Source organism: Elephas maximus, chromosome 6 (genome assembly GCF_024166365.1).
Source record: "Elephas maximus indicus isolate mEleMax1 chromosome 6, mEleMax1 primary haplotype, whole genome shotgun sequence".
Taxonomy (NCBI): domain Eukaryota; kingdom Metazoa; phylum Chordata; class Mammalia; order Proboscidea; family Elephantidae; genus Elephas; species Elephas maximus.
In genome coordinates this window covers 136175475-136198566 of record NC_064824.1, presented here as the reverse complement: position 1 = coordinate 136198566, position 23092 = coordinate 136175475, and the positions used below count along the sequence as shown (strand labels likewise).

Sequence of the window (23092 nt, the reverse complement as noted above, 5' to 3'; positions counted from 1 at the left end):
GACACCTCTCCCCAGAGATGTTCAGTGAGAGCAGAGCTGAGTGATGCCTCTCCCATCTGCTGGGAGCATGCTGGCTCCCAGTCCAGGGTAATGAGCAGCCTTGCCTGGAGGAGAGGATGGCAGGTCACCAGCAGCCCTGATAAAGGTGTCCTGAGTTTGGGGCACTGCAGGGCAGGCAACACACAGCTCTTATCTCCATCATCCCGTGGGGAATCATGGCCCAGGACCAACATGAGATGCTACCCTGATGTCACATTTGCATGAGTAATAAACCATCAGTGTCCCCAACTCAGAGGTCTGGGGCATCTGTCAGTCTATACATACGATACTGTGCAAGCTAACCCATTAGCTTACAAGATGCGTAAGCTCTCAGGCCCGTCACAGCTTCTGACTTCACAGTATCTGGATCCCACATCCCAAACTCAAAACTTCAAATTGAAAACAGACTCCCCAAGCAGGCCTCAAAGCTCCCTGAGGTGCTGTTGTTGGACCTGGGCCAGGGGTGACACTGGGCAGCCATAGAACCAGAGGCCTGAGACTCCTTGCTTCTGTTCCAGAAAAGTCAGGAAGTGGCAGGACCAAGGGGGCCATGGCCTTCCCCCATGGCATGTGTGACACTGACCATGGGGTCGACAGCCCTCAGATCAGGCCAGTGGGGGGAGATTGGACATGCCATTGACCTCAGCCACCTGGCCTGTGAGTGCCACCAGCATGTGTGTGTCACCAGCCTCATCTGTGTCACCAGGCTCTTGTGTGTTACCAGCATGTGTGTGTCACCAGCATGTGTGTGTCACCAGGCTCATGTGTGTCACCAGGCTCATGTGTGTTATCCGCATGTGTGTGTCATAAGGCTCATGTGTATCACCAGGCTCATATGTGTCACCAGCATGTGAGTGTCACCAGGCTCATGTGTGTCACCAGGCTCATGTGTGTTACCAGCATGTGTGTCACCAGCATGTGTGTGTCACTAGACTCATGTGTGTCACCAGGCTCGTGTGTGTTATCAGCATCTGTGTCACCAGCATGTGTGTGTCACTAGGCTCATGTGTGTCACCAGCATGCATGTGTCACCAGCATGCGTCACCAGCATGCGTCACCAGCATGTGTCACCAGGCTCATGTGTGTCACCAGTGTGTATCACCAGGCTCATGTGTGTCACCAACATGTGTCACCAGCATGTGAGTGTCACCAGGCTCATGTGTGTCACCAGTATGTGGGTGTCACCAGGCTCATGTGTGTCACCAGCATGTGTGTCACCAGGGTCATGTGTGTCACCAGTATGTGTCACCAGACTCGTGTATCACCAGCATGCATGTGTCACCAGCATGTGAGTGTCACCAGGCTCATGTGTCACCAGCATGTGTGTGTCACCAGGCTCATGTGCCACCAGCATGTGTCACCAAGCTCATATGTGTCACCAGGCTCATGTGTGCCACCAGCATGTGTGTGTCACCAGGCTCATATGTGTCACCAGTATGTGGGTGTCACCAGGCTCATGTTTACCACCAGCATGCATGTGTCACCAGGCTCATATGTGTCACCAGGCTCATGTGTGTTACCAGCATGTGTGTGTCACCAGCATGTGTCACCAGGCTCATGTGTGCCACTGGCATGTGTGTCACCAGCATGTGTCACCAGCATGTGTCACCAGGCTCATGCATGCCACCAGCATGTGTGTGTCACCAGCATGTGAGTATCACCATCATGTGAGTGTCACCAGGCTCATGTGTGCCACCAGCATCTGTGTGTCACCAGCATGTGTGTGTCAACAGCACGTGAGTGTCACCAGGCTCATGTGTGTGCCACCAGGCTCATGTGTGTTACCAGCATGTGAGTGTCACCAGCGTGTGTCACCAGTATGTGTGTGTTACCAGGCTCATGTGTGCTACCAGCATGTGAGTGCCTCCAGGCTCATGTGTGCCACAATCATGTGTTTGTCACTGGGTATGTGAGTGCCACCAGCATGTGTGTGCCACCAGGCACATGAGCTCGGGCGGGTGGGTGGGTGCCCTGTGGTGTGCACACCCACCTGACAGGCCTGTGCCCACTGTGCGTCCCGTCCCTGCGGACTCACCGACTGCCCGGGTCTCATATTCATTCGCCAGCTCCTCCGACTCCCCGGCAGCATTGATGTCGTTCTTCACCTTGGCCAGGGTCTTCAGAATCTTGCTGGCCCCCAGGGCTGCCAGAGTACAGCCTCTGGTCTTTTCAGAGAGGCAGAAAAGTTTCAGGTTAATTCATAATCCCTTGTGGTCGCATCAACATGAATGTCAGGCAAGAAGAAATTCATGGCAAAAGCAGGAAATGATCAAATCTAAACTACTCATAGTGGTTCAAAGTCAAACTTGTCATGAACACAAAATAGTCTTGAAACTGAATATAACCACAGTCTTGAATATGAAATTGGTGTGTGTATAGAAAATATAAATGCCACGATAAACTGAGAGTAAGTCTAAGATCGCCGGAGTCCTAAACGTACCGTAACAGTTCAAAAAGAGGGGAAAAATGGATAAAGACATAGAAGACCTGAACAATGTTATTAGTAAGACTGTGTGTGTACTCAATACTCAATACGTAATTTTATGCTCTAAAAATGGTGAACATAGCTTCTTTTCAAGTGTCCACTCATCACTTACAAAAACTATGCACTAAACCACAAAGAAAAATCTCAATAAATTTCCCAGGGCAGAACTGGTACAGGCCCTACTCTTCCTGTCTATAAGGCGATAAAGCTAGAAATTAATTTTTACAATTAAATTTAAAAACCTCATCCACTTGGAAACCATCACACACCCACACACACCTGAAAAGGAGTCTACTAGATTGCCCACTGAGCACACCTGCCTTCCGCAGACTGCACCTCCAAAACACACTTTCATCAGTACGGTAAACTGAGGCACAACCATGTTCCCCCAGCATCAGATATTCCATTTTGTCAATGATGGTTCAGATCAGGCATGTGAGTTTCAGGAAAGTCAGAACAATCGCCACAAAATATACATTTGGCCGTGGGCTTCGACACTTACCTGTTCCCAAATGACCTTGGAGAGCTCCTTCTTGTTCTGAAGAATGGCCCAGATGAAGAGCGCTTGCAGGGGGTGCCGGGTAATAGGAGACACATCCTGGGAAGGGTTAGAACACATGGTCAGAAAATGCAAATGGAATAGCACTTTAGGTGCACTATGATAAGAATGAAAAATTGGGGTCAGGATATGCTAGGACAGCACCCCACGTTTGAGAGCTCTGTAACTTGCGTATGCATCCATTTTCACAGCACAGCTAAATGATTTTTATCTCCTTGACTTACCAGGTGGTATAACTTGACACACAACCTTCTATTGATCATATAAGATGAAGCACAACAAAATGGAAAGGTATAAAGGGTGAAAAACACGCTGAGAGGTTTAAAAATTGAATGACTTCTGACGAGCCGAAGAGGAAGCAATTCCTTCTCATCATACAAATATCAATTGCTCATCTAGAAAAATAGCTCGTACTAAGTTCCAACTTTCCTATAGCTTATGTTTATTTCTTCGGAGTGTTATGCAAAGATTTGATTCTTAACACATCAGTTAGAATTCCCAGGTCCTTTTCAGCATCCCACAGCTTTCCATGGAAACTTTTCAGATGGAATACATTAAATGTAGATATCCCTTTTCAACTCACAGGTTTACCGAGGCCCAAAACACATAAGGTAGGGTTATGCATACTGAAGAGGGTTTTAACATAAGTAGTGCCAAGCAGAAGCTTTCTAAACACTTCCAACTCTTGCAAACACCTAGCTGGTTTAGATTTTTGCAACACACACACTCACACTAAAAATTCCAGAATTAGAAAAGATAAATGACCTAGTTTGGGTTTCCCCAGAAGCAATTCTGAGACAAGGATTTGAAGCAAGCACTTTATTTGAAAGGTGATCCCAGGGAAACAGATACGGGGATGAGGACTGAGACTGGAAAATAAAGAAACTGATAAAGAGTGTGTTACCAGCAGGTTATTATTGTGGGTAACCAGAAGTTAATCCCACTAGGAAACTCTCAGAACCAGTAAAGAACATGTGTCTCAGAATTATCTCCTACAAGCAGGGAAAGAGCGAGGGTATTTATATATCATATCCTGGCCCTCACTGGGCTCTCACTAGAGCAAATTCCCAGCAAAAAGATACAGATGCAGGCAGTTGGGAACTGGGCTTCCCTGTACTTACAATGGTAAGACTCACAGAGAATAAGGGTGGTACAGCCACATATCATTTTTTTTATCCCTTTTCCCCTTCCCTTCAGCCCTTGGTAGCCACTAATAAATTTTGGTCTCTATACATTTGCCTGTTCTCCACAACATCCTCTTAAATGGAAGCTTGTTTTATTACTTTGGAAATATTCGCTGCCTCCTTTTATACCCAAAAGAAAACATGTTAGTTATTCAGTCCTTTACATGGGTAGCCAGGGGCTATTTTTTAGGAGATCATTTCCGGGAAGCTAAGAAGTGAGCAGGCAGCCCCTTCCCTTCCCCCCGCCCCCCATTTTTGTCCCTGTTAGATGCCTTCAGCTTGTGCCACACCGAGATTTGCAATTGTTAGGCATAAAGCGAGACATCAGAAAACTCATCAGGTAGAATCATTATTATCTCGTAAATAAAAGCAGCAGAAAAAAATTAACAATGCCATCATGTTAATTAACGTATGGCAATGAGGTAGGGAGTGCAAAAGATGGAGTTACGGAAATGTTTTGAAGGGGGATTCAAAAGATCGGAGAATTCAAGCAGGCAAGTACATACGTGGAGTTCTATGTCCATCTCATCCCTGCTATTTCTGTCTTCCTTCCGGAAGCCTCTCCGGAAGTTTGCGACCAGCTTCCAAACAAATGTTAGGAGGGCGTCATTATAGGAATTCTTTGCAATCTGCAGGTTCCGGTACACAGGAGTGCTGAAGTGGTGGGAGAAGAGCTCTGTGAGGACTTCATTGGTGAGAAACTTCCTCAAGTTCAAGCCATTCTCCAAAAAGAGGCGGACAAACTTGGGTCTGTCCTTTATGAGGGCCATAAACATGACTTCTTCAAGGTCAGCAGACTAAAGAGAAAAAGGAGAGAAAATAATCACTCCCCAGGTCCAATAACCAAAATATAAAGCATTTTTCTTTCTCAGCCGCAGTGACAACAGCAACTTTAGTTTCTCTTTCAATCCTTTCTTGAGAATCAAGCTTCTCTTTCCAAGTGAAACCTAACACTGGAGAACAGTTCAAACATCTAGACAGGTAAAGCGGCATGGTAGAATCTTTGACATCAACCAGATGTGGGCCTGGACCGACTTGGCCTCTTGCTAGCATAAAGTGGAGACAATTACACCCAGCAGTACATCTTGCACCATTTTTCTGAAGTCTGCAGTAGACTCTGCTCCATTGCACCGTCCTCGCTGCCCTTCGCTGGTGCCCATGTGCCTTGCACTATGGTGTCTGAGTTCTAATATAGTTGGCAAAATGGAATCCATCAAGAAATGCAAGCCACATGCCACCAAGCAAACATGTGGTCATGTCAAAACCAAAACCAATCCAGTTGCCATCAAATCGATTCCAACTCATGATGACCCCATGTGTGCCAGAGTAGAACTGTGCTCCATAGGGTTTTCAATGTCTGTGACCTTTTGGAAGTAGGTCTCTAGGCCCTTCTTTGGAGGAATCTCTGAATGGATGTGAACCACTATCCCTCTTGGTTAGCAGCCGAGCGCATTAACTACGGACCACACAAGGAGCTCTTTACCAAAAACCAAACGAAACTCATTGCTGTGAAGTCAATTCCAATTCATGGCGACCCTGGAGGGCAGAGTAAACTGCCTCATAGGGTTTCCAAGGAGTGGTTGGTGGATTCGAACTGCCAACCTTTGGTGAGTAGCCATAGCTCTTAACTACTGTGCCACTAGGGCTCCAAGGGACTCCTTGATACCAATAAATCGTTGGAACACATGACAATTATACCTAGTTATTATTTTATCTTTATCTCCACTTTCTGGGCCACTGATAAAACTTACCCTGTGGAAACTTATTGAGAATCTGAAGAAAAATAATTGTTTACTTTAGATTCTAACTACCGGGCTCCAGACCACACCCACTCCCTGATATATTCTGGGCGTTCTCAATAGTATTTCTTAAAATTTGAATTAGTTGCCAGCATTTAAAAATCAGAAGACTCATAAAAATTCCAGCATTGAAGTCCAGATTTAAGAGGGAAAAACCAGAAGGTCTGACAACATGGGGGCCATCAGCTGGAGCTGAGAGGCAGCTGCTCCCAGAAGCCTGGGCCCCCAGCACCCCAGGCCCCACCCTTCCTAACTGTGGTACATCCAGCCCATGTTGACTGCCTGACCCCATTTAGGTCAATATCCTCTGCCAAGGACAGCATTTCAGTTTCTTGTGTTGGTCTAATATTGGCCTCATGGGGATTACGTTGCCTGGGGAGAACTGTCAAGGGTCCCTGGAGTCCCTGCAACATGGATCCAGTGGATTAGGGAAGGGAAGAGATGGCTGCCCCAAAGACAGTGGCAGCTGTTATTAAGGCTCTGTCTTCAAGGTGGGATTCCATGTGTCAACACTTCACATTTCCTTCTAAATCAGTTTGCCTTTCCATTGGCCACATGCTTGAATGCACAGAGCATTCATTCTCAAACTTTCATCAGAGCCATCTGGAGGGCTTGTTAAACCACACATTGCTGGGAGCCAGCCTCAGAAAATCAGCAGGACTGAGTTAGAGTCCAATAATTTTCATTGCTAACAAATTCCCAGGTGATACCAATGTGCCAGTCCAGGGACCAGGCTTTGAGAACCACCGGCACACAGGAAAGAGAAGAGGCTATGCAGTCAGATGCAGCTTTGTTTTCAAACATTGGTTCCACCATTTTTCTAGCTATGCCAGGGCCACATTATCCAATAAGCAAGGTATGCACAGGCCCAATTGTGTCTTCCCACCAATTTGCAGTGCACAATTTCACCTGTCCCCCTACCACATCAAAGATGTGGTGAAACCCATGGGAAATTGTTCACCACAGTTAGCAAGTAAATACAATTAAGCCCGTGTATACCTTGCTCAATGCAAGCTGGTGCATATCGTGCTTCCTGGTTAATCTGCCTGTGTGAGTGACCTAGAACAAGATTGTGTCTCTGAGCCTCAGTTTGCTCTTTTAGAAAACCGGTGGTTGTAAAGATTAAATAACACAGATCAAGACCCTTTCAAAGATTAAGGTACAGAGCGGACCCTCAAAAAACCATCAGTCACTCCCATTCCTGTGATACCCCTGGAGCCCTGGTGTGTTAACCAGCAAAATGAGTCCATCCTTGCGTTGGATTGGTGTGAAGGTCAAGTAGACTATCACAATGACGCAGCTTTGGTGACTCCATTATTAGCACTATTCTAAAGGTGTGTATTTATTTTAAACAAATACTTATGTAAGCACTTTAGGTACATGATCTGATTTAATCATCATAACAACCCAATAAGGTAGTTCTTACCTTATCATTTCATTTTACCTATGAACAGTGGTATACTGGTAAATGTTTAACAACCAACTCTCTGAGAGAAAATACTAGGCCCTGGTTTACAGTGTTTGCCAATCCTGTGGTGTAAATGCTCCCACAGTGGCTAATTTCAAGCTCTCAGTGTAACGTGACTGAATACAGAACTGGGAATAGATGCGGACTAGCACAGCATTTTACGGTATTTCCACCATACAGGTACAACAGACAGAAGTAACCTCCAGAGCACAGACAATAGTAAATGTAGTAAAATAATTAGTAAGTGATGAGTTTTGATTATTTATTACCTTTTTAATAAAATTTAATTCTAAGTTTATATGATTTAATTTTTAATAATGCATGTATGTAACAACCAGCTCACAAAATTCCTGAAAATGTAGCAGTTAGGTCTTACAAGCCAGTAAAAGCTGGCTCCAACACATCATCATATGAGGAAACCGAGGCAATGAGGGGTTAAGCCACACAGATGGGCTGGCTTCAGAGTCCATACTCTTAACAGTTACATCCTTTACCCTTAATTATCTTTAACTGAGATAATAAAATTTAATATACCATTCAATATGTCCCTGAGTTTATTTGTACCATCTGACCTTACTTAAATGGAACATTTCACCCACAAAGATTTATTTATGAATCAATTAACTAGACCTACTTTTTTGTTTTACTTATAATTTACTTTCCCTCAACCAAAACATTGCGATGTGCAACAGAGTTCATTACACCGCGAAGGCCAAACACAAGATATTATTTGCTAAAAGAATGAATAATTAAAAAAGTCATAAGTCATTACTTTATTTGCACTGTTATTAAAACTGATCACACGTTAATGTAAATCAAGGCTTAGTCCTTGATTATACAATGATAGGCCTGAAAGTGTTTTCCAAATCTCACCGCTAAAGGTGAAAATTAAGAAGTACACATACCGTCAAATCCACACATACTTGTGGAAAATCAAATATGTCCTCACAAAATTAAATCTATTTCTTGCTGTCCACTAACAATTCAAAGTCATTCAAAAGAGCCAAAAACAAGGAAGTAGGCAACTTTGTAAATCCCAGGGTGAAGGCTCATAATTGCTCCTAATGAACAGAGCTGTTAAGGCCGATTTAACTTCAGTTGTACACAAGAGGACAGCTGCTAGAAAAACGTGATTCTAAAACTCCCATCAATTTGGAAAGTGAGAAAATGCAGTCTGCCGGCTGTTTTTATTGAATGCACAACTCCCATAGTAGAGAGGCTCATTTGGCGAGAGGAGTCACAATATTCTAGTTCTAAGACATTCATTTATACCAGAATGTTCTTTTAAAGGGAGGATGGTGAGACTTCAACTCATTTACTTTGGACACCTCATCAGGAAAGACCAATCGGTAGAAAAGGACGTCATGTTTGGTAAAGTAGAGGGCCAGTGAAAATGAAGGAAACCCTCAATGAGATGGATTGACACAGTAGCCACAACAATGATCTCAAACATACCAACAATCATGAAGATGACACAGGACCAGGCAACAGATTTTTGGCACTGTTATATGTAAGGTTGCCATGAGTCAGAGCCAACTGGATGGCAACAAACGATAACAAGGCGTTCCATCAGTGTCTTTAATCAAGTTGTTCTACTTTTCCTTTATGCATCTCACTGCTGAGAGTTCTCCTAACAGAATTTGGCTCGGTAAGGGTGATAATAGGTAAGGGTGATAAGGGAGTAAAAAAGAGTACTGCCATCTTCATTTTTAGTTGAGCTACTTCTGGAAAACCCCTTTCAATCATCCCGTAAATATTTTTCCATAGTTCTTCCCATCTTCTCTAAGGGGGAGATCTGCACCTCCCTACCCAGGTGGGGACTCATTTCTCACATCGTGGCCAAAGGGCTATAAACTTTGGATGGTTTTGGTGGATTGATATCTTGCATTTGTGAATTTATTCTTATTTTCTGTTCACAACAAACCTACAAAGTCAACGTAATTCCACAGTACAGGCAAGGAAAGAAAGTCTCAGTAACACTGGTGTACCAGAACGGAACAACCCTTTACAAGATTCAGTATTGAAATCTTACTGGAAATTGGCCAACCATTGCCCAGACCTGACACTGACATAGCCCAGGGGGGCTCCACTCAATTCACCCTTACCTCCCACCTGCGGTCATTGGTGAAGATCTCATCACTGGCCAGGTCCAGCTGGTTCCACTCCAGCAGAAGCTTCAGCTGCCCGTTCCAGTTATCCTTATCCTGTTCATTGGTGCTGAAGGCTATAAGATGCAGGAAGAGAATCAATTCACCAGAGACCCAGAAATAAAAGTCAGAACTCTTCAGCAAGGCCAGTTATCAGAGCCATTTATCCAATATGATTCTAAGCATGTTCTCTTAGAATCAGACACTCAGAACTGTGATTTCACTTCATTTTCACTCATTCTTAACCACATTTTATATGTCCCAAAGTCTATACCCATTGCTCACCAGGCGATTTGGACTCATAGCAGCCCTATGGGACAGAGCAGAATTGCCTTATAGGGTTTCCAAGAAGCGGCTGGTAGATTCAAAGTGCCGACTTTTTGGTTAGCAGCTGAGCTCTTAACCATTGAGCCACCAGGGCTCCCCAAAGTCTATAACAGGGATCAATTCAGGCTACAATTGTTGCTATCGCTAGTTGCTGTTGAATCAGCTCCAACTCATGTCCACCTCATGTACAATAGAACAAAACGTTGCCCTGTCCTACACCACCTTCTTGATCATTGGATGCTGAAGTCCATTGTTGTAGCCACTGTGTATTTTGAGTACTTTCCAACTTAGGGGGCTCATCTTCCAGCACTATATCAGACAATGTTCAGCCATCTCATTAACCACTGCACCACCAGGGATCCTTATCTCACTTATGTTGTTGTTGTTGTTGTTAGGTGCCATCGAGTCGGTTCTGACTCACAGAGACCCTATGCACTACAGAATGAAACACTGCCCAGTCCTGAGCCATCCTTACAATCGTTGTTATGCTTGAGCTCATTGTTGCAGCCACTGTGTCAATCTACCTTATTGAGGGTCTTCCTCTTTTCCACTGACCCTGTACTCTGCCAAGCATGATGTCCTTCACCAGGCACTGATCCCTCCTGACAACATGTCCAAAGTATGTAAGACGCAGTCCCGCCATCCTTGCCTCCAAGGAGCATTCTGGCTGCACTTCCTCCAAGACAGATTTGTTCGTTCTTTTGGCAGTCCATGGTATATTCAATGTTGTTCGCCAACACCACAATTCAAAGGCGTCAATTCTTCTTTGGTCTTCCTTATTCACTGACCAGCTTTCCCATGCATATGATGTGATTGAAAATACCACGGCTTGGGTCAGGCGCACCTTAGTCTTCAGGGCGACATCTTTGCTCTTCAATACTTTAAAGAGGTCCTTTGCAGCAGATTTACCCAATGCAATGCGTCTTTTGATTTCTTGACTGCTGCTTCCATGGCTGTTGATTGTAGATCCAAGTAAAATGAAATCCTTGACAACTTCAGTCTTTTCTCCATTTATCATCATGTTGCTTATTGGTCCAGTTGCGAGGATTTTTGTTTTCTTTATGTTGAGGTGCAATCCATACTGAAGGCTGTGGCCTTTGATCTTCATTAGTAAGTGCTTCAAGTCCTCTTCACTTTCAGCAACCAAGGTTGTGTCATCTGCATAACGCAGGTTGTTAATGAGTCTTCCTCCAATCCTGATGCCCCGTTCTACTTCATATAGTCCAGTTTCTCGGATTATTTGCTCAGCATACAGATTAAATAGGTATGGTGAAAGAATACAACCCTGACGCACACCTTTCCTGACTTTAAACTAATCAGTATCCCCTTGTTCTGTCCGAACAACTGCCTCTTGATCTATGTAAAGGTTCCTCATGAGCACAATTAAGTGTTCTGGAATTCCCATTCTTCCCAGTGTTATCCATAGTTTGTTATGATCCACACAGTCGAATGCCTTTGCATAGTCAATAAAACACAGGTAAACATCCTTCTGGTATTCTCTGCTTTCAGCCAGGATCCATCTGACATCAGCAATGATATCCCTGGTTCCACATCTTCTTCTGAAACCAGCCTGAATTTCTGGCAGTTCCCTGTCAATATATTACTGCAGCCGTTTTTGAATGATCTTCAGCAAAATTTTGCTTGCGTGTGAAATTAGTATTGTTCTATAATATCCACATTCAGTTGGGTCACCTTTCTTGGGAATAGGTATAAATATGGATCTCCTCCAGTCAGTTGGCCAAGAAGCTGTCTTCCATATTTCTTGGCATAGACGAGTGAGCACCTCCAGCGCTGCATCTGTTTGTTGAAACATCTTAACTGATATTCCATCAATTGCTGGAGCCTTGTTTTTCGCCAGTGCCTTCAGAGCAGCTTGGACTTCTTCCTTCAGTACCATCGGTTCCTGATCATATGCCACCTCTTGAAATGGTTGAACATCGAATAATTCTTTTTGGTATAATGATTCTGTGTATCCCTTCCATCTTCTTTTGATGCTTCCTGCGTCGTTTAATATTTTCCCCATAGAATCCTTCACTATTGCTACTCAAGGCTTGAATTTTTTCTTCCGTTCTTTCAGCTTGAGAAACACCGAGCGTGTTCTTCCCTTTTGGTTTTCCATCTCCACCTCTTTGCACATGTCATTATAATACTTTGTCTTCTCAAGACGCACTTTGAAATCTTCTGTTCAGTTCTTTTACTTCATCACTTCTTCCTTTTGCTTTAGGTGCTCGACGCTCAAGGGTAAGTTTCAGACTCCTCTCTGACATTCATCTTGGTCTTTTCTTTCTTTCCTCTCTTTTCAGTGACCTCTTGCTTTCTTCATGGATGATGTCTTTGATGTCATTCCACAACTCATCTGGTCTTCGGTCACTAGTGTTCAATGCATCAAATCTATTCTTCAGATGGTCTCTGAATTCAGGTGAGATGTACTCAAGGTCATATTTTGGCTCTCGTGAACTTGCTCTGATTTTCTTCAGTTTCAGCTTGAACTTGCATATGAGCAATTGATGGTCTGTTTCACAGTCGGCCCCTGGCCTTGTTCTGACTGATGATATTGAGCTTTTCCATCGTCTCTTTCCACAGATGCAGTCAATTTGATTTCTGTGTGTTCCCTCTGACGAGGTCCATGTGTATAGTCACCATTTATGTTGGTGAAAGAAGGTATTTGCAATGGAGAAGTTGTTGGTCTTGCAAAATTCTATCATTCGATCTCCGGCATTGTTTCTATCACCAAGGCCATATTTTCCAACTACTGACCCTTCTTCTTTGTTTCCAACTTTCACATTCCAATCGCCAGTAATTATCAATGAATCTTGATTGCACGTTTGATCAATTTCAGGCTGCAGCAGCTAATAAAAATCTTCTATTTCTTCATCTTTGGCCCTAGTGGTTGGTGTGTAAATTTGAATAATAGTCATATTAACTGGTCTTCCTTGTAGGTACATGGATATTATCCTATCACTGACAGCACTGTATTTCAGGATAGATCTTGAAACATTGTTTTTGATGATGAATGCAACACCATTCCTCTTCGAGTTGTCATTCCCAGCATAGTAGACTATATGATTGTCTGATTCAAAATGGCCAATAAGCAGTCCATTTGAGCTCAGTAATGCCTAGGATATCGATGTTTATGCATTCCATTTCATTTTTGATGATTTCCAATTTTCCTAGATTCATACTTCGTACATTCTAGGTTCCGATTATTAATGGATGTTTGCAGCTGTTTCTTCTCATTTTGAGTCGTGCCACATCAGCAAATGAAGGTCCTGAAAGGTTTAGTCCATCCACATCATTAAGGTCAACTCTACTTTGAGGAGGCAGCTCTTCCCCAGTCATCCTTTAAGTGCCTTCCAACCTGGGGGGTTCATCTTCCAGCACTATATCAGATAATGTTCTGCTGCTATTCATAAGGTTTTCACTGGCTAATGCTTTTCAGAAGTAGACTTCTGGGTTCTTCTTCCTAGTCTGTCTTAGTCTGGAAGCTCAGCTGAAACCTGTCTTCCATGGGTGACCCTGCTGGTATCTGACCCTGTGGCATAGCTTCCAGCATCACAGCAACACGCAAGCCCCCACAGTACAACAAACTGACAGACACGAGGAGGGTCTGACTTATACGCCATTTAAATCTATGAAAAATGAGCCATATTATAGCAACATTCTGCTTGCCTTTTCCAGAGCTAACATTTTCTGTATCTATGCATCTCTTCAGATATAATCCCATTTTAATAAATAGGCTTACAATCGAAATTTTGGCAAGGACAATTATACTAATAAACAGCTAAGGCTTAAATAGCACTTCCTATGCCCTTGGCCCCACTCTGTGTATTTTACATCTATTAACTCAGGCAGTTCAATTCTGGAAAGGCAAGCCATGGCCATGGATCTGTTTACTTCATGTAATATTCACCTTGATGGAATTCTAACCAGTAAAGGTCACACATAACAGTTTATTATCCTGAGTTTCATTCATGGGCTTCAGGAGACTTGAAAACCCCTGAAATTAAAGGCAAAATTATTTATGTGTTGCTGATCTGACAGAGCCTGGAAGAACCCCTGAGACTATGATCCTAAGACACCCTTCTGACCTGAAAATGAAGCCATTCCCGGAGACCACCTCCCAGCGAAACAATAGCCAAGCACAGAAGATAAACAGTAACACCTCAGAGGAACATAATCCTTAGAACAGTCAATTATCAGATGAGAAGGTAGGAAGAGGTAGATACTCAGGGTGAAGGAAAATGGGAAAACCAAGGCAGAAAATGGGAGAACGCTGACACATTGTGGGGAATGAAGCCAGGGTCACGAAACATTTTATGTACAAACCATTGAATGGGAAACAAATTTTCTCCGTGAGCTTCCACCTAAAACACACACACAAAAATTATGTGTGTGCAAGTGTGTGCACGTACATACACACACACACACACACACACACATGAAATTCTAGAACAAAGTTCCACAGTTTTTAATCACATCCTCAAAGGAGTCTCCGACTCAAAAAAATAAAAAGTTTTAAGACCACTGTTGGAGCCAGCTCAACGGAAGAGTGTTGTGATCAAATTCGATCAGTATTTTAATGACATAAATACTATTCTTCTATCAAATATGTACAACCATGGGGATTTAACTCAGTGGGGCAATAGTTATTCTAGCTTCTAATCCATGATAATCAAAATTAAATGCAAGATTACATCTCAATAACAATGTTTAAAAAATTAAACACAAGCCATCAGAAGCCAGAGGCATCAGCATGAAGCTGAGGGCCTCCAGCAACCTTCCTTGACTCACCTTTGTACAGAGCGTAGGAAATGGCGTTGCTTACAATCTCGTCCCCAGCTTCTTCCATTTTAATAACCGTTAATAGGTGAGCACTTTCAAGGATTTCTTTGAGCTGGCAACATTTAAAGAACAAAGTTGTGAGCCAGCTGATAACTGATTTTAGTCATGGGAAGCATAAAATCCTCTTTTGGTGAGAATTGTTCATACTACTTTAGAAAAATACAACCTATAGGAGAGCTCCAGGTCTCCTCCCTCCCTTACAGCACCTGGACCCATAGCTTCTACACTCTAAATTGTAATAGTGAGTCCCTGACCACGACGAAATTCAAGGGCTTAATTTCTTGGGCAATCTGTACTACTTGCAGAACCCCATATAAGTACATAATCAAACAGCCAGACTTAGTGATATATTCCATGGATGACTTTGGCCCTATACAGCCAGCCCTTTCCTGCTTCTCTCATTGGGATCTACTCCTTGCAAAGAGTCTGGTCTGCAGTCAGCCACACACCTAGCCTGGTGGAGAGGCCTGCAGCTGTCTAGCACTGCCTATGTCTGAGTGGCTCCACCTATCTCATTCTGAGGTTCAGCATAAGGAGGCCCATCGTGGCTGCACCCTTAAGCCACATCCTCAACTTTGCCTTCTTCATCAATAAAGTTGGTGTGTGGATCTCCATTTGCCTGACTCTTGTGTCTATCTTTCAACAGGACCTGGACAAGATACAAGAAAATTCCAGGAAGAATTTTCATATAAAACCACTAGTTTTATCTTTATTAGTAAAATCTGCAAAATGGAATATTTCAGGTAGGAATATCATACAAGCAGTCATTGGACAGGGCATCGTTCAGTACCAACCTTGTCCCTCAGCTCTGAGAAGAAGGTGCATCTAACCTTTTAAGGCCTAAATTTAGATGATGAGGCTTAATAGAGAGGACTTATAAAAATACATATTGAATACAAAAAACATGTACTTAAGTCCTGGTCCCTGTACCTGCAGATGTGACTTTGTTTGGAAATAGGGCTTCCTTTGTTATGTCAATTAGGTCATACTTCAGTATGCTGTTGAGTCGATTCCAACTCCTAGTGACCCCACAGAAAAGAGGAGAACTGCCCCCATAGAGTTTCCAAGGAGCGGCTGGTGGATTTGAACTGCCAATCTTTTGGTTAGCAGCCGTAGCTCACCATAGCTCTCAACTACTACACCCCAGCACTCCATACCTCAGTATGAGGGGTCCTAAACCTAATTACTTCTGAGTTATAGAAAGAGCAGATTACACACACCACACAGGGAGAAGTAGAAGACAGAGGACAGAGACAGATGCATCCACAAGCCCAGGAACGCCAAGGATTGCAGGCAGCCACTAGAACCTGAAATAGACGAAGAAGCACCTCCCCCTAGAGCCACACTCTGAATTCAGACTCCTAGCCTCCTGAACTCTGAGAAAAAAATCTCTACCCATTAAAGCCACCACTTGTGGCACTTTTTTTGATACAGCCACTTTTTTTTTTTTTTGAATGAGCTGATGAGAATGTGCCTACAGATATTAACACGAGCTTCCTAATTCACTGAGCTGTCAGGGAAAAAAAATTACTATTCATTAAGGAACAGAAAGAAAAGTGAGAAAGCATAGCTCTGTGTTAAAATATTTTTATAACCTTAGCAAAGACAAGCCTAATAAGTATTCTGTTAAGTATACATTTCTTAAGTGATCTAATAAGAAAGATGAGAAATTCTGAATTGAATCACTGGCCAGTTAATTTAGAAAGGCAATTATTTCATACTAACAGCTTCTCCAATAGATCTAGACTCAATTTAGAGTCTGAATTTCTAAACACATCATTACCAGAGATTTCCTTCCTGGCCACCGTGGATACACACAAAATACAGAAGCTCAATGTTGGTTGACATTATGGTATACAAGAAGGAAGACAAGCTTTGCAAGCAACCCAACTTGATCTTAAGCCCTGGCCATGACCCCAGCTTATCTGATCCTGAGGTTTCTTCCAGCGGGAAACCTAGTCTGGGCCAGAAGTGTAGTCTCAAAATCAATGAGAAAGCATAAAACACTGGCAGCTGCTAATGGCATCACATCTTCCCTTCCCATGAACATGGCCTTTTGTTCTCAGCCACCTAACATCTACCCAACAGCAACTCACCGATTTGATCCAACTCTCTGTTTCCTCCTCCGGAAGCCGGGACACCGTACGGGGCAGAAAGCGCACCAACTTCTCCTTGATGATGGAAGGTGTCAAGATGTCCTCCATCTCCACCAGGCTCGCAATGACGTCCGCAATCTGGCCCGAGCCCTCCACCACCACACAAGGAATTTTACTTTTGATGGAGGCGTTGATGGCCTGGGAAAAGAAGCGGGAGCGAGAGCGGTGCAGAGGAAAGAGAGAATGAAGAGCAACAGGTTCCAGCTGAAGACCAAGGTTCTAGATCAAATTGCCTAACAAAACACAGAGACACATCCCTGTGCTTTTTCCTTTGAGGCTTTGATTCTAAACCAGAAGCAATCCAAATATTTGCAATTGCTACATGAAGAAGCAATGTAAACTGATGACATTACATGCTATGCTACCACCAAATTCCACAATAAAGCTTATGTTTTGCGTAAAGTGCTTTAAAAGATATGTACTTGACAATGTATACATTTATAATGCATAATATAGTCTTTATTGTATATTTTATATGTTACATTATGTTTAAAATATTAAAAATATGTAATAAATTATATAAGCATTATATATTTATGTAAATATATCACATAATATACATTATAACATATATATATATACATATGATCATAGTCCATTTCCATGGAAGGATGGGGCAGGCAGAGTTTCACAGTATATGAGCTGGTTTTGACCCTGAAGTTTCATGAATTAAAGTCAGCCCTTCTCTCTAGCTGGTCGATTGTCAAAGCCAACACTAAGTATACAGACTATCCACGTCGTTTCAAAGTCTCTTCCCATATCTTCTTAGCTAAGGAAACAACCTTCGTCTGTTAAGGGAACATAGATGGATAGACAGAGTGAGAAAGAGACAAGACAGACAGACAGGTAGGTAGGTAGCTGCTGTAGAGTTGAGTTCAACTCATGGCAACCTCACAACGAAAGAAGGTTGCCTAGTCCTGCATCATCTTCATCAAAACCAAAAAACCAAACCCGCTGCTGTCGAGTTGATTCCGACTCATAGCGACCCTATAGGGCAGAGTAGAACTGCCCCATAGAGTTTCCAAGGAGTGCCTGGCGGATTCGAACTGCTGACCTTTTGGTTAGCAGCTGTAACACTTAACCACTACGCCACCAGGGTTTCCATCAGCTTCATGATCATGGCATATTTGAGTTCATCATTGCGGCTACTGTGCCAATCCATCTCAGCAAAGGTCTCCCTTGCCCTTGTTAGCCCTCTACTTCACCAAACAGGATGTCCTCCTCTAGTCATTGAGTGGACAATGTTCTGTTATGATCCATAAGGTTTTCATTGCCTAATGTTGGGAAGTAGATCAATGGGCCCTTCTTCCTTATCTGTCTTAGTCTGGAAACTCTGCTGAAACCTGTCCACCATGGATGGCCCTGCTGGTATTTGAAATACCTACCACCGGCGTAGCTTCCAGCATCACAGCAACACACATGCCACCACAGTACAACAACTGACAGATGGGTGGTGGAACATTACATTAAGGGAAAGTCATTGCCTACTTGCTGTAGTAAATGAAATTAGTCAAGTGAAAAATGAGCCCGAAAGTCTTGAAAATAGGAATTCGTTGGGTAAGCTTTTCAACTGAACTTCTAGAAAACTAAACCAGAACTCACTTTCAATGTCTCTTTTCCACCTCCTTGGGCAAAACACACAATGGGGATCTTACCACCATAATGGGAATCTGTAACACATAAAAAGTGAAGTCGATTTTAGGCTTCCCAACAACTATGGTTAAATTCTAGAACATCTTTTCACTTTCATTCCAGCCTTCCAACCCATCATCAGTCCATTCCTGAAATAATTACAGTTCAACAAAAAGTTACAAGGAAATGTAAAAATTGTTGAGATGGCATATGTTTTGGTACACATATTTTCACTACAATAAATTTTTTAAAGTTATAAGAAAAATGCAATCATATATAGTCTGCTAAGCCTCATTTTTGTAGGTTTCAAAAATTAATTTTATACAGAGCATATGAAAAACAATGCACTCTGTTTAATCCCCATAAATGTTAATAATTACCTTGGGATGTTATGATTTCATCACTATCTTAAGTTTTAGTTAAAATTTAGATTCATGTTTCTCAACCTTTTTTCATTATTGCCACCCTAAGTATATCGAAGGATCCCTGGTGGTGCGATGCTTAAGCACTCGGCTGCTACCCAAAAAGTAGATAGTTCTAACCCACCAGCAGTTCCTTGGGAGAAAATACCTGATGACCTGCTCTAGTAAAGATTATAGCCTAGAAAATCCTAAGGGGCAATTCTACTCTGTCATATAGGTCCCTATGAGTCAGAATCGACATACAACAAGTATACTGAAGAAAAAAAGGAAATAACAGCTCTTGAACAATGAAGATACCTGATCAAGTGGGACTATCACACTTTACTTAATAGCTATTATTGGTGCTGGGGAGCCCTGGTAGTGCAGTGGTTAAGCACTTGGCTGCTAACTAAAAGACCAGTGGTTCAAACCCACCAGGAGAAAACTGTGGTAATCTGCCTCTGTAAAGATTACAGCCTTGGAAATTCTATGGGGCCTACTCTGCTCTATAGGGTCGCTATAGAGTTGGAACTGACTGGACAGCAACAGGTTTGGTTTTTGGTGTTTTGTTGTTAGCACTGCTACTGCTGTTGTTAGTGTGCATGTCTGATGTCTCATTTCCTAAACACTGACCATGAATCGTGCGCTCGGAGATGTACTTCTCCAGCTGATTCCGAAGCTTTGCTTCAACAGTGGGGTGTCCATGGCAGCCGTTGTCCACGAGCAGCAGATGGGTGTGATTGTTGTCCAGGATATACAGAGGATCCCTCTTGAAGTCATCCATAATGTATTGGGCTAAAAAATACCCCTGAAAAGTACAAAGAAGCTCATCGTTGAAATTTTACTTGTTGGCCAAGATGCATGATGACATTTTTTGTGTGTTCACGTTGAAGATAATCCTTTGGGTTCAACACTATTGATGCCCCCTGTCCAGGTTCCTAAATTCAGAATCGTCTTGGTGATCTTATAGCACAGGCCTTCATTTTAAATATGAATTTCAAAATGTTTGGGTCACTTGTCCATTGTCACATAAATGGCCAGTTACAATGCAAGGACCAGATTCTGAATCCAGTTCTTGTTCTATTACACTGTACCCTTTTGTATAAATTCATTTGAAATTGATATTGTTCAGGGAGAAGTGTGCGTGTGCATGTGTGTCTGTCTGTCTGTCTGTCTGTCTGGATACAAGGCTAAAATTAGAGGTAGACATTGATATCATTGTTGTTGCCGTGGAGTCCACTCCAACTCATGGCAACCTTATATATAACAAAACAAATCACTTCCCAGTCCTGTGCCATCCTCGTGATCATTGGTATGCCTGAGTCCATGGTGTGGCTATCGTGAATCCATCTCATTAAGGGTTTCCCTCATTTTTGTTGACCCTCTGCTTTACACACATGCACCTATTTATCGGGAATCTACCATAAGACAGTCTTTGAGAAGCACATGGTTGTGGGACCACAATTAAGCAGATAGTTTGTGCTATGCTGGATACCAGAGAATAACAAAGTCAAAGGCCAAGTTCTCTAATGAATTAGAGACAAAGATTCTAACAAATTATTTACTGTGGAACTCAGCAGGATTATTAACAAACAACTAGTGTTGTTTCCAGAATTCAGTCCATCAGATTATGGGTTAAAGGAGAAAAATAACAACCCAATAAGTGCAAAAAGACATTTCATAAAACTCAACATTCATTCTTGATTTTAAAAAATATAAGCAAAGATGTCACTCTAAGGACTACGGTGTGCCTGACCCAAGCCGTGATGTTTTCAATCACCCCATATGCATGTGAAAGCTGGACAAGGAATTAGGAAGAATTGTTGCCTTTGGATTATGGTGTTGGCGAAGAATATTAAATATACCACGGACTGACAAAAGAATGAAAAAATCTGTCTTTGAAGAAGTACAACCAGAATGCTCCTTAGAAGCAAGGATGTCGAGACTACATCTCACATACTTTGGAAATGTTATCAGGAGGGACCAGTGCCTGGAGAAGGACATCAGGCTTGGTAGAGTAGAGGGTCAGCAAAAAAGAAGAAGACCCTCAATGAGATGGACTGACACAGTGGCTACAACAATGGGCTCAAGACTAACAACGATTGTGAGGATGGTGCTGGACTGAGCAGTGTTTTGTTCTGTTGTACACAGGGTCAATATGAGTTGGAACCAACTCAACGGCACCTAACAACAACAACAATAATGTATGTTGAACCTTTAGCCAATGTCCTATTTACTGGTGAAATACTAGAATCATTCCCACTAGTGGTGATAGCTCTAGTGGTGAGGTAGTTAAGAGTTCAGCTGCTAACCAAAAGGTTAGCAGTTGGAATCCATGAGCTGCTCCTTGGAAATCCTATGGGTCAGTTCTACTCTGTACTATAGGGTTGCTATGAGTTGGAATTGAGCCCATGGCAACCAGTTTTTAGTGGCAATAAACCCATAAAACCTACTGCCATAGAGTTGATTCTGACTCATAGCAGTCCTATAGGACAGAATAGAACTGCCCCACAGTTTCCAAGGAGCACCTAGTGTATTTGAACTGCCAACCTTTTGGTTAGCAGCCTTAGCTCTTAACCACTACGCCACCAGGATTTCCTTAGTAGCGATAGCAGGTATCTTTTAAGGATACCTGTTTTCATCACTATTGTTTAACATTACTCTGGACATTGTAGCCAAGGCACCAAAATGAGCAAAAAATACAAGGTATAATTAAAATGGAAGAGCTGTTTTAAAAAGTAATTATTTATGGTATTGGTAAGGACTGCGTTTCTTAGCTCAAGTTGATACATGAGTCTATGTGGACAGCTCCTGTCTAGAGGCAAGATGAGAAAGCACAGGGGGCAGGACCTGGTTTAATGGACACAGGAAATACAGGGTAGAGAGGAATGTGTTGTCACTGTGTAGGGAGAGCAACTAGGGTCACATAACAACGTGTGTATAAGTTTTTGTATGAGAAAGTGATTTGAATTGTAAACTTGCACTTAAAGCACTATAAAAAAAAAAAAGAAAGACAAAGTAACTACTTACCAATAATATGGTTATAAGCCTAGAACACCAGAGAATCAACTGCAAAACTATTAGAACTGGGAAAAGAGATCATTAAAGTGTCTGATTCAAAACAACAGCAAACAAGTTAATATTTTCATGTACACCAGCAAAAATCTCTTCAAAAATCAAACGGAATAAAGATCCCATTCACACTAGCAATAAATATACAAAATCTCCAGAAATAACAAGACATATGTAGGACATCCTCCCAAAAAATCAGCCATTGAAACCCTATGGAACACAGCTGTACTCTGACACGCGTGGGATCGCCACGTGTTGGCGTAGAGTCAACAGCAGTTGGTACCGGTACCAGTGGTTAACGGCTGCGAACCTGGCCTCTGCCACTTACTAGCCGTGTGAATTCTAAAAGTGTCGCACTTTCTCTATGTCTCAGTTTTCTCATCTACAATGAGAGGGTGTCATGGATTGAATTGTGTCCCCAAAAAATATCTGCCAACTTGGCGAGGTCATGATTCCCAGTATTGTATGATTGTCTACCATTTTGTCATCCGATGTGATTTCCCTGTGTGTTATAAGTCCTATCACTATGATATCATGAGATGGATTAGCAGCAGTTATATTGATGAGATCCGCGAGATTAGATAGTGTCTTAAGCCAATCTCTTTTAAGATATAAAAGGGAGAAGTTAGCAGAGAGACACGGGGACCTCATACCACCAAGAAACCAACGCCAAAGGCAGAGCGCATTCTTTGGACCTGAAGTTCCTGTGCTGAGATGATCCCAGACCAAGAGAAGACTAATGACAAGGAACACAGAGAGGAAGCCTTCGCCTGGCACCAGTGCCCTGAATTCAGACTTCTAGCCCACCGGACTGTGAGAGAATAAATTTCTCTTTGTTAAAGGCATCCACTTGTGCTATTTCTGTTACAGAAGCACTAGATGACTAAGACAGAGGGTAACAGTACTTACCTCATAGGATTGTCGTGAGGATTAAATGAGTTAACGTATGTAAAACACTTAGACTAGAACCAGGTATAGAAA

At 42.6% G+C, this 23092-nt stretch overlaps 1 protein-coding gene across 1 annotated transcript in view; it reads right to left on the bottom strand.

Moving 5' to 3' along the window:
* TRPM8 (transient receptor potential cation channel subfamily M member 8) overlaps window positions 1–23092 on the bottom strand; it is an 89946-nt gene that overhangs the window by 52679 nt on the left and 14175 nt on the right. Inside the window, exons 6-13 of the mRNA XM_049889034.1 lie at window positions 19673–19847; window positions 18609–18676; window positions 16947–17144; window positions 14800–14902; window positions 9640–9758; window positions 4774–5064; window positions 3027–3122; window positions 2075–2204 (exon numbers count right to left, since the gene is read on the bottom strand). Of these exons, the coding sequence (XP_049744991.1) occupies window positions 2075–2204; window positions 3027–3122; window positions 4774–5064; window positions 9640–9758; window positions 14800–14902; window positions 16947–17144; window positions 18609–18676; window positions 19673–19847 (1180 nt within the window). The remainder of the gene's footprint in view (window positions 1–2074; window positions 2205–3026; window positions 3123–4773; window positions 5065–9639; window positions 9759–14799; window positions 14903–16946; window positions 17145–18608; window positions 18677–19672; window positions 19848–23092) is intronic.